General features: G+C 42.2%; 1 protein-coding gene across 1 annotated transcript; it reads right to left on the bottom strand.

Annotated features, from left to right (window-relative positions):
- Positions 1–225: 225 nt before the first annotated feature.
- On the bottom strand, positions 226–5961 carry cep72 (centrosomal protein 72; the record flags this gene model as incomplete). The annotated part of the gene is made up of 14 exons (XM_083649218.1): positions 5880–5961; positions 5478–5605; positions 5210–5402; positions 4999–5110; positions 3971–4146; positions 3807–3865; positions 3669–3711; positions 2279–2464; positions 1976–2157; positions 1730–1823; positions 1427–1605; positions 1211–1337; positions 1023–1113; positions 226–262 (listed from the first exon to the last, which is right to left on the bottom strand). Exons 1-14 carry the CDS (start codon positions 5953–5955, stop codon positions 226–228), a joined length of 1683 nt encoding a protein of 560 aa, XP_083505344.1. The 5' UTR covers positions 5956–5961.
- Between the last annotated feature and the right edge of the window lie 5251 nt (positions 5962–11212).

The raw sequence follows: 11212 nt of genomic DNA on the forward strand, positions 1-11212 counted from the left end.
AAGGGAGAAGGGGGTTGAGAGGGTACAAGTTATAAAAGGTAAATTGTGTAAAAGCAAAGTGAATCAATGAAAATAACCGTTTGCTATTGCTGGAGCTCGTGCAGCTGATGTTTGCATTGCTGATGTTACTCAGCATCGGCGCGGTGGTGCTCTTCTATACTCATACCAGCGTGCTTCTTATTCCCCAAAACCCTCAGTAATGTTCCCCACTTGCCTTCAGTTCACCTAATGTAGCAAGTGGTCATTGGTAGCCACCAGGGACCTGCAGCACACACAAGCACAAGTCGCATTACTGTACATAAACCAGTGCACGCGAGTCGGTCTTTGTAGGGAAACACAGACACCTAAAGAAGCAGGACTCATATTCTATACAGCATTGGTTCCCAAACTGTGGTCCGCGGACCACTCCGCCTGGTGGTCCGCCCGAGAATTGCATTTTCTTTTCTTTTTTTACAAACAGTTTTAACATACACATTAACCCTGACCCTGAGCAGTTGCCGGATTGGGCCGATTTTTGGAAATATCTATTTGGGAAACATCACAATTTTGAACATTTAATTTCAGAGGCTGCACCAGGCTCAGTTTTAAAGCCAGAGTGACGTTTCTGGTATCATATGAAACTAGAAGACTTAAGGAATGGATTTGTACCAACCATATCATGCTAGCTTGTCAGGAAGGTAGCTAAATAACACTCCAAAGTTCGGCTACATTTTGGCGAGGGAAAAAAACTTTTTCAAAGGGGTCCTCTTTTTCACAGCCTAATGTTGGCAGGTGTGTGTGTGTCCATTTTGAACCAGCTAGTAGCCTTATATTGTTATTTAGCCTTAGGGGGGGGGGGGGGTATACACAGTGGAAGTGGTCCCTGGGAAATTTGGTTTGTACGTAGTGGTACTTGGTCGGAAAAGTTTGGGAACCCCTGTTCTATAGGATTAGATATGATTATCAATCTGATTGATTACAGATACAGTAAGAAGGGGAAAAAGGTTATTACCCTCTGTTTGGTACTGGTAGCATCTTCTTACCTGTGGCTTTCTTGCAGCATAGTTGACTCCTGCACTTTCTCCCTCAGCCCCTCTATCTCCTTCCTCAGCTCCTCCACTTCAGTCTGAGCCTCTGTGGATGTGCCAAGCACAAAGTATCATAGAGGGGGAAACAAAAACAAGCAGCCGGGCAAAGACTCATCCATCATCCATTGGTGCTTTTCACTCACCCTTAATCTGAGTAATAGGAGAACTTTTCATCATTGACTTGAGATACTGTTGTTCTAACTTGATCAGCTGCTTCTGTAGAACCACATTCTCCTCCAAGACGATCCTCAACTGCTCATTCAATTTGCCCTGTATTGAAGTAAAAGCATTGTTATGTACATCACATTTATCCCAGTGATCCATTTACTGCACATTGTTGCTACTGTAACTCCACTCACGACCGTGCTGTGAGCCTGCTCCAGTTCAGATGACAGATGATGGACTTCTACGTTATGCTTATCCTCTTGTGTGACCACTTGATGGTTCAGTGCATCAACTTCCCTTTTAAAGGTCCTGACCTCAGCTTCTCGACTGCAGATATCACTTTCCATCATGGAGAGGATCTGAACTGCCCGCGCTGGAAAGAGAAGGGGTGAAATGTCCTGAGACTGGACTACAAATAAGACACCGTGAGATGGCATTCATCACCTCAGGCTCAAGATCGCCAGAATACTGCATAGCCAGACCAGGCTGCAACTCACAGAGGAAGTTGTTGTTCTGATGGAGTGATTTCTCTCCTGTCCAATGTTTGTCCACAAGGTTGAGGAGCATCTCCAGTGGTTTTCTGTAACTACCCTGGGACCCAGATTCAGGGATAAGGTGACGTGACAAAAGAAACCTTGCACAAAGTCAAATATGATGTACAGGTAGGAATAATGAGCAAATGGGTGAAATAAATGATTGATACAATAAGTCAATTGTAAAAGAAGGTTGCATTTATTTCCTACCCTTTTCTTCTGTTCAGCTCTTTGCGGCACGCTGAGGCCCCCCGCTGTCTTGTTGAAGCTTGAGTAGGAGAGTCTCGGAGGATGCAAGATGGGGTTGGAGGGGTCAGAAAGCTTCAACCCGGGACTTCTTGGACTGGGAGGCCGAATATTACTTAATGGGGAACTGTGGCGGTGATCTTGATCTTAGAAAATGTTGAAAACAAACGGCTTTCAGCAACATATAAACAAAGTTAAATGCATGCATCCTATATGCATAGAAATCCTCAACAAAGGATTCTGTGGTGTAGATGTACCAGTTCTTACCAGGATTAGCAGTAAAGTATCCCTTGGCTGCCAGTCTGATTGGCTTGGGGAGATCACTTTGCTTCTGTCTGCATTTCTCTACGTAGGGACCAAAAGACACCTTTGGTCTTTCAGTCACTTTTAATGACGTAGGACCTTTTTCCTGAGATGGCTCTTTCTGTTGTGGCACTTTGGACTGGGCACGATCTGGTTAATAACAAATGACACAATAAAAAAATGATATACTGTATATAAATTGCCCCCCAATAACCTGATCTGAGTTCATGAGACAAAACAAACAAGTATTGACCTCTGTCCCCATCTAGTGGTGGTTTTCCACATGCGCGTTCCATGATAGACCAGACCGGCACATCCGGGTACTTCGCAAAAAGTGAAGGCTGCACCCCTTTTTAGGGGAAAACACAAGCCACTCACCGTTGACTTCAATGTAAAATAGCAGTACAAAAAAAAATCTATCCACCTTATTTCTAGATGCCATGATGCCTTATGTGAAATATGGGTGCTTCTTCCGGTGTAATCCTCCACAAAGACCATGACATGACAATATATTTCAACACGGCCGGCCATAGAATGCGCAAGATAGTATACATCGGCAATAGTACTTGCCTTATGAACACTGTATCCAGCCCACTGATGAGTTTCCAGCAGGTCACATGCATCATCCACATTGACGGTGTCACCCCTACTCTCTTTTAAAAAACACTGCACATCTGTTTTTTTCTTATTAATTGTTAGTGAAACAAGACAGCAACTCTTTGGCATATCTATATCAAATTAAACAGTCTTAAATCGTTTATTTGAAGTGTTTTCGGCTTCTTGTACAGTATTTTGCTATGGTGGGTTTCCCCGTAAAAGGGGCGGTGGCCTTCACGCTGGACGCTTGATGACGCGGCGCAGTTCTGGTCTATGGCAAAAAGATGGCATTTTTTTATCCTTTTTTTTTTAACACCATGAAATGTGTCGGATAATAATTTTCGAAATGCATTTTTTGACAGCCGACTCATGGATTATGATTTTTATATTTTTGCCTTGCAAAAAGCGGGGAACTAACCAAATGAGAGAAATGTTTTTATATTTGCCTTATAACATCTAGGGACAAACATTGCAAACTAGCTTAGGCTATAAATGTCAGGATATATAACAAAGACTGTTTCCTGTGAATGCTCTATGTTTATGTATCTGTCCCTATAGAAATAAACTTTTCAATCAATCAATCAATGTCTCGTCGTACCACAAATCTCACCCCTGTGGTGTCAAGGTATCCTACTTATAATAAATGATATCACAAATTCATTCTCAGTACAGGGGGCTGCTATATATATATATATATATATATATATATATATACATATATATATATACATACATACATATAATATTGCAATCTTACCATATTTTGTCTGGGTATACCTGAGGATGGATTTAGCGGTTTCCTAAAAACAAAGAGCAGATTTATAGATCAATGTGTCACTGCATTTCAAATCTCTGAATATAATGTGTGTCCTAAAATAACATTAATAAAAATCACCTGTTTTGGAGGCGAACCCTCCAGTTCTGGAACATTTTTGGATACTTCCTCCTTGGGTTCTGAGACAGAAGACAGATGCAGATTAATTGCCATTTGAAAACAGACCTGCAAGATGTTTTTTATTTTTTTATTTTTGAATGAGCATGTGGACTTTGAAATCTTACCTTGCTGTAGATGAATAAACTGTGACTCTGTGTTCTTATGGAACGAGCCAGAGAGGGCCCAAGTTTCACTGTGGCCTCCATTAGCGAGAAAGTTCAACACAATATCATCAGGGTCATCCAGTAGAGAGAGATTCTGGGTTAAGCGGCCAATTGAAGCCAACCTCTGATCACTGCTCCTGCAAACCACAGCAAATATGTTACTCAAGCCAACCACTGCAAGGAATACAAGTTTTCAGATGGAAAACATTTTTCTGTTTGGAGTTTGCTTCACTCTGGGTTCCAACAATTACCATTTTAAAGTTCTACACTCACTGTTCCTTCTATGGCTGCTTTTGTCAAAATGATCTGCATGCGTGCCATTCATTCCTGTCATTTAGTTGAAAGCTAGCTAGTGATGGTATTATTCAATTTCATTATTTAAAGATTACAATACGATGGACATGAATGCCATTCATGAAGCAGTGTGCACAGTGGGGATAAAAATGAGCAATTACAAAATATTTTTTCCAAATATTCCCTTGGTATCTTGTGTCTTTCTCCATACATTTCTACACCAAGAAATTGGCAAGACCAAGATTCAAGATTCACTTTATTTCTCACTTTCCTGTATACTTGTGTACATAGAAAAGCAAAATGTTGTTCCCCACCAGCCCGTAGCAGTACCACAGAGAAAACGAAAAATCAAGAATATAGGCTATAAAATCACTAAAAATAATATAAAAATATCGCTAAAAACAAGTAACATAAAATACATAGAAACATAAAAACATGACAGTCAAACAGCAGCCTGAGCACAGGATATTAAAGTGCTTATAAAAAGTATGGTTTCGTCCGGTAGCATAGCAGCACAGTATGTTAAAGTGCAGTACAGTCCAGTGAGTATGTGTTCTAGATATGTGGTGGAACGCAATGGGTGGAACCCTCTATCAATATATATATAAAAAAACATATATATATATATATACACACACACACACACACACACACACACACACACACATTTAAGTTAAGCATTTGACAATCCATACCTCCTCTGGTGAGTAGCCTGATTCAGAGTAGGGCTCTTCTGCCGAGGCACAACTACAGAGGAGAACTGCATTATGGCAAGTTTCCGCTCCGTGTCTCTAACTGGACAGTTATCTGGAAGGCAGTTATGTAGGGTTGAGAATTGACCTGAGATTTGAAAATATCTTTAAACCCCTGATGTGGGTAAATCCTTCATGTGGCTATATAGCTTACCTAGCTTGCGTAAATTGGGAATAGCATGTACCAGATAAGAGCGGTAGTGTGGATAACTTTTAGTCAGAGGGTTGAGCCTGAGGTCCAGCTCTCTCAAAGCTGGCAGCTGGCAGACCACTTTGGCCTCTTCAACGGAGGGGATGCAGTTGTGGTACAGGTTCAGCCTCTCCAGTATTTTCAAGTGCTGCACCCCCTTAGAAGGACAGAGTAAACTTTCAGGAATAAACAATTTACTTCATTATATTAACAGTTCAGGGTGGCGTTTTACCTCAATAGAGACGAGTACATTATAGGAGAGATCAAGGGTCTTCAGACGGACGAAGTTCTTCAGTGCGGTTCCAAGATGTCTGATCTTCTCCTCCTGCGTTCCAGGAAGGCTTAGTGATCTGACATCTCCTTTTAAAAGGGATCACATTGGCGTTAGGTGTAATTGAAGGCTATGAAGCACATTACGTGTTGGCTATTTTGGTGTGTAGTAAGTGGTGGCATTATTGTAGACGTTAACTAGCTAACGTTAGCTTAGCTAGGCCCATACCATTCCCTTCTCATTTAACGTTAGCTATTTACGATAGACACGTTTTGAACGTGACGTATTCAACCTCAATGTATAGATTGTATTTTATTTGGCGTTATATCTTGAGGTAGGTAGGTTTCACGGGAGCAGCATTACCAAGATATGGATGTTTTAATTGCAGTCTGTCCCGTATCCATTGCTCTGTTATTGTTGTCAAGCACTCCGCCGCCATACTTTTCGAACTTGTGCTGCCTTTACGTGCTGTCGGAATAGTGTACGACGCAAAAGTGTTGGATTGTATCCAGTTCAATGTTCTTATGATGTAATGTAATGCAATGGTGAAATGGTAAATAAAAAAGACCAATTTCACATACACACAAATAAATATTCCAATAGCAAACCCAGTAAAACATTGTTTTGTTGTAAAATGTGAACAGTACATTGTTATTAATATCTCAACAAATTAGAAATCAGTGAAAACTAGTAAGGCAAGGGCCAATTTGTCTACGCATTCCTTTTCTGAATTGGTGATTTGCTGTAAATAAATAAATAAACAAACAAACAAACAAACAAACAAACAAACAAACAAACAAACAAACAAATATTTAGAACAGCAAGGACGTCTGTCCGAAGTAGTTTACGATATGGCTTACGATGACCACCTGAAGGCAGCATTGTGAGCATGCGCTCTATCCACATCCTGATTCGTCACGTGTCAAAATAAACACATGCAAGACAAGTTTCTCCCTCCCCGTTAAACTTTCAACGAAATTCAGATAATTTGCTCCACAATTTCATGCAAGTTAGTTTGAACCTGCTCAACGTTGGCTGTGTTTTCTGCTGCTACGTTAAGCACCGCCAACATCTTGACTGTGTTGAATTGAATTGTGTTCTTCGTGTCGACGTCAAGTTCAATGGCCTCCTGTACAGAATGGATAACAGCATGTTCCAACAGCCTTTTATGTGCCACAGCGCTGTACTCATCCTATCAACTGTTCAAGGTAGGATTAGATCTATAAACAACTTAGCCTGAGTTTGAGCGTCTGACTCTAGCCGGCTGGGCTGACCGTCTTTACAATTTAAAAACTGCGACAATTCACACAACTTTAACATGACATGCTTATACATTACATATTATTTCTCGTATACATACAAACACATATTTAGAACGGTCACAATACATCACACTTATTGTATATAATATAAATAGCAGTTACCTTGAGAGCAATGTATACCAGAGTCAAATTCCTTGTATGTACACATATTTGGTCAATAAAGCTGATTCGGATTCTGATCTCTCAAGACAGATTTTCGATTTGCATGAAAAATATATATTACATTTGGCAATCTCACTTTGCGGTTTCGGTACTGCTTCTGCATGTACTGCCCCACTTCTCTCTGTGTGTGTGTAGGATCACAGGGCTCCTTCATTAGGTCTCTTCCTCCTCGGGCTCTCCGCAGGACTTTGCCTTCTGCGTCCCTCCAGCTCAGAACTGACCTCCCTCCAGAACGACACACAGTGGGCCAGTGAGGTTCTGGCTCCGGCTCTGGTCTGCTTTGGTTTCCTGTGGCTCAGTGAAGACCACAACACGGCCCATATTCTCCTGTGTGGCTCCTGCCTCCTCGTTGGACTTTGTGATTGGCTGTCAGCAGATGCGCTGACACTGATGACTCGCTGCCTGGCCCTGTCATCCCTGTCCTGCTCTCTGACCGTGTGCCTGTTTGCTGGTAATGCTTTAGGGGCCTTCGGCAGTGTGGCCCTCAGCCTCCCATTGCTGGTATCTCCCAGGGTTGGAACCAAGGCTTTTGCCCCTCTCATCTCTCCAGCTGCTACTGAAGGACTTCTGGATTGGCTTTTGAAATTACCCATGTTTGCAGGCTGCTGGGCCTCCACACAGGCCCTTAACAAGTTTCTGTTGGAAGTCAGGGCATGGGACTGACTAACCAATGTGCTGTAGGCATTTCATAAATCAATAGAGACGTGTGTGATTAGTTACGATCTGTATTGTGCACTGTGACAAGAGCTACTAACTGTTAGAGCGATCAGATTTTGTGATATTTGTGGCAGAGATTTAACCTGGCTATATGTCAGTTTTAGTCCAGTAAAAATAGGGTTCAACCTCTCACTAATTGCAACACAAGCAAACTCAATGGATTTTTGTCTCCTCAGTATGTTCTGAGTAACAAAAAAGTACCAAGGAATCCTATGAGGGGAAAGTTTTGAAAATACGATGCTACTAAAAATGCCTTTTTACAATGGAAGACTATGGGGGGACTGGTCAAACCATGCCCACTTTGAACTCTAAATACTGTAGTACTCCTTCATACTTTAAGCTACAAACTCAAAACTCCATTCAAACTTTAAACAGGTCACCACTTTTAGTCCTTTATTGCTCTCATTCAATTTTTTTTAAGTACATTTGTAATTTTTTGAGAAATCGCAGTTTGATTTTTATACATTTTTTTAACCGTTATATTGGAGCCAGCCTACCAGTTGGGTAATTTCAATCAATTCCTTGAGTAATGTTAAATTAGATGTAATATACTTGTTGAGACTTTCCTTCACCATTGCTGTCACAGACCATAGATCTGAATGACTTGCATGAGGCAGATGATTAATGAAAAAAATTATTATTATTATTATTATTATTATTATTATTATTATTATTATTATTATTATTATTATTATTATTTGTTTATGAAACATGGAAATCAAGCATATAAATACAAAATAGTCACTTTGAAAACAATACAAAAAGATTACATTCAAAGTGTAAATACATTTCTTATAAAAATGTTTTCCGTGAAACAAGTGCAAATGCAGGAAATGTCACTATTAGAGCCTTTGGGTGGGTTTGACGGCCCGCCATCTTTTTTTTACTCCTCCCAAGGTTGACTGAGAGTGAGGAGTCTTCCTGAGCGTGTGCATATGTTTGGCAAGCTGCCACTTTGAACACACACCTGTCCAGTGTCCAATTTGTAAAGGCTATGCAGTCCAGTGAACAGCCTTTATCCATTTACATATTGAGAAGAATGTTCTCAATGTTATTAAAACAGTTATTGTTATACAGAAACATAATTTGTATTGTATAGCTTAATTTAAATGCTTGGTTTATTGTTTAAATGTGCAAACTAACACTTTTTCAGTGTATTTTAAAACATACATTACGTCGCTTTTATTTTGAATGCAACCGGACGTCTTATTGTTGCTAGCTCATGGGACAGGAAGTGTTATTGTTGCCAGCGTAACGGAGCTGAAGCTACTATATGACCAGTGTAATTTCCTGTGCATGCGCATGTAACGGGTTTAATCTGGTTACGTATGAATTTAACCAAAAACACCACCATTTCCTCGTTTTGTATGTGAATGTCTTGTTTGAGTGTTCTGTTCTGTTGCGCGTGAACGCACCCTGTGGGGTGTGTCGCTTTGTGCACATGCGCACAGCTCCAGACAGTCAGATGGGAGATGGGAACGAGACCAGGTGTGTCGGAGATGTCTCTGCCTGAGAACGCTTATTATTTATTGCCTATTGTTTAATTTTGTAAGAGTTGTATGGAGATCGTCTTTTTATTTATGTTTATAACTCAGTAAAGAGTTTGAGACCCACTACAGCTGCCTCCTGACTCATGAATGTCGCCACACAGTATGTATTAGCCAGAACACAACGCAGACGAAACACACCGGCTACATTGGTGCCGTGACCCGGATTCATCTGAGATCGATGTCGTTCGGTCGCCGTGGGAAGCTCGATCACTCGTTTTGTTTCAAGTTGGTCACTCTCGGCCGTGTGGGACATTTTGAATAGACTGAGGGACTGCAGCTGGTGCGGCTAGGTGAGCTAACGTTAGCTGCCACACCGCACGTGTAGTGAAAAGCTAGCCTGTTGCTCAGGCTAGCCGCCGTGGAGTTTTCCCCAGCGTAGAGGAGCATGGGGAGAAGCGTCGGAGAATGACGGAGGAGCAAGCCAGAGAGAAGCGGTCGGCCATGCGGCGCTGTCCGGTGGAGATGGGGGAGCTGGTCGGTGAAGGAGCCCAGGGGCAGGCGCTACAGGAGCGGGCCCAGGGTGAGCGCGTCGCCGGAGGTGCTCTGGAGCTACGTGCGGGAGAGCCGGCGTCCCTGGAGTTCAGCTGGGTCGCCATGGACTGAGTTGGGGGTGAACGTGCCCTGTTGTTCTGAACTGTTCCGGGGCTATTATTTGTTGCACCATACTGTTAACTTGTTTTATTTTGTTTTTATGTAATGAGCATGTTTCACTGTGAAGATGATTTAATTGACTGTGTCGCTTCCTGACTGGAGAGCTGAGAAACGTACTGCAGATCCCTGACCTTGGTGTGGGAGCCTCCGATCACCTCTTCATACTTTTCCCTCGGAGAGCGACGAGGATGTAGGTGGAGAGTAGCTGGACGAGGAGCCGCTGCTCACTGGGGACACTGGGAGTGTTCAGGTGTTGCGGGGTCGGGCTGGGGAGCCACAGCGGAGTGTTGGAAGGAGTATGAAAATGCTGTATAGTGTATAATATGTGTTTGATTTATTCTGTTTATTCTAGGCATGTAGGGAATATTGCACGACAGTGGTTACATAAGGTATGTTGGCGAAGCGCGGGGAATGGTGTAGCATAAAGCTAAAGTATCTATTAGATAGATAGGATGGTTTGGATGTGTGTTAAGGTGGACACGGTCGCATGAGCCCAAAGGGACCACGTGTAGTGGGGTGTAGGCTGCACCCCTATGTTCTGAAAGGGTTGGGGGTCTGATCAACCTGTGATTCCTTTTAATCTGTTTTACAGATAGTTTTCAAACTGAACTCAAAGATTAGATCTTTGTTAGCTGGTCCAGGGGGCAAGATTGGGGAGTGTCTTACGGAAGCACGGTACTTGGTGTGAAGTGAAGCTTTGATGCAGGATGATTTTGGTGAAATTCAGGGAGGGTGAATGTAACGGGTTTAATCTGGTTACGTATGAATTTAACCAAAAACACCACCATTTCCTCGTTTTGTATGTGAATGTCTTGTTTGAGTGTTCTGTTCTGTTGCGCGTGAACGCACCCTGTGGGGTGTGTCGCTTTGTGCACATGCGCACAGCTCCAGACAGTCAGATGGGAGATGGGAACGAGACCAGGTGTGTCGGAGATGTCTCTGCCTGAGAACGCTTATTATTTATTGCCTATTGTTTAATTTTGTAAGAGTTGTATGGAGATCGTCTTTTTATTTATGTTTATAACTCAGTAAAGAGTTTGAGACCCACTACAGCTGCCTCCTGACTCATGAATGTCGCCACACAGTATGTATTAGCCAGAACACAACGCAGACGAAACACACCGGCTACACGCACATTTCTAAGTATTTCAGTAGCCTGCACTCTCTTTAGTCCATTTTGACACATTGATGTAGGACACATCTCTGCTAATAGTTAGTGTGTGAATACGCTCTGGTTTCCAAAACAGCCAGTCTCCTCAGACTCTGGATCCTGCTCATTCTGCAGCCTAAGCAG

The sequence above is a fragment of the Poromitra crassiceps genome (genome assembly GCF_964638095.1).
Source record: "Poromitra crassiceps genome assembly, chromosome: 1".
NCBI lineage: Eukaryota > Metazoa > Chordata > Actinopteri > Beryciformes > Melamphaidae > Poromitra > Poromitra crassiceps.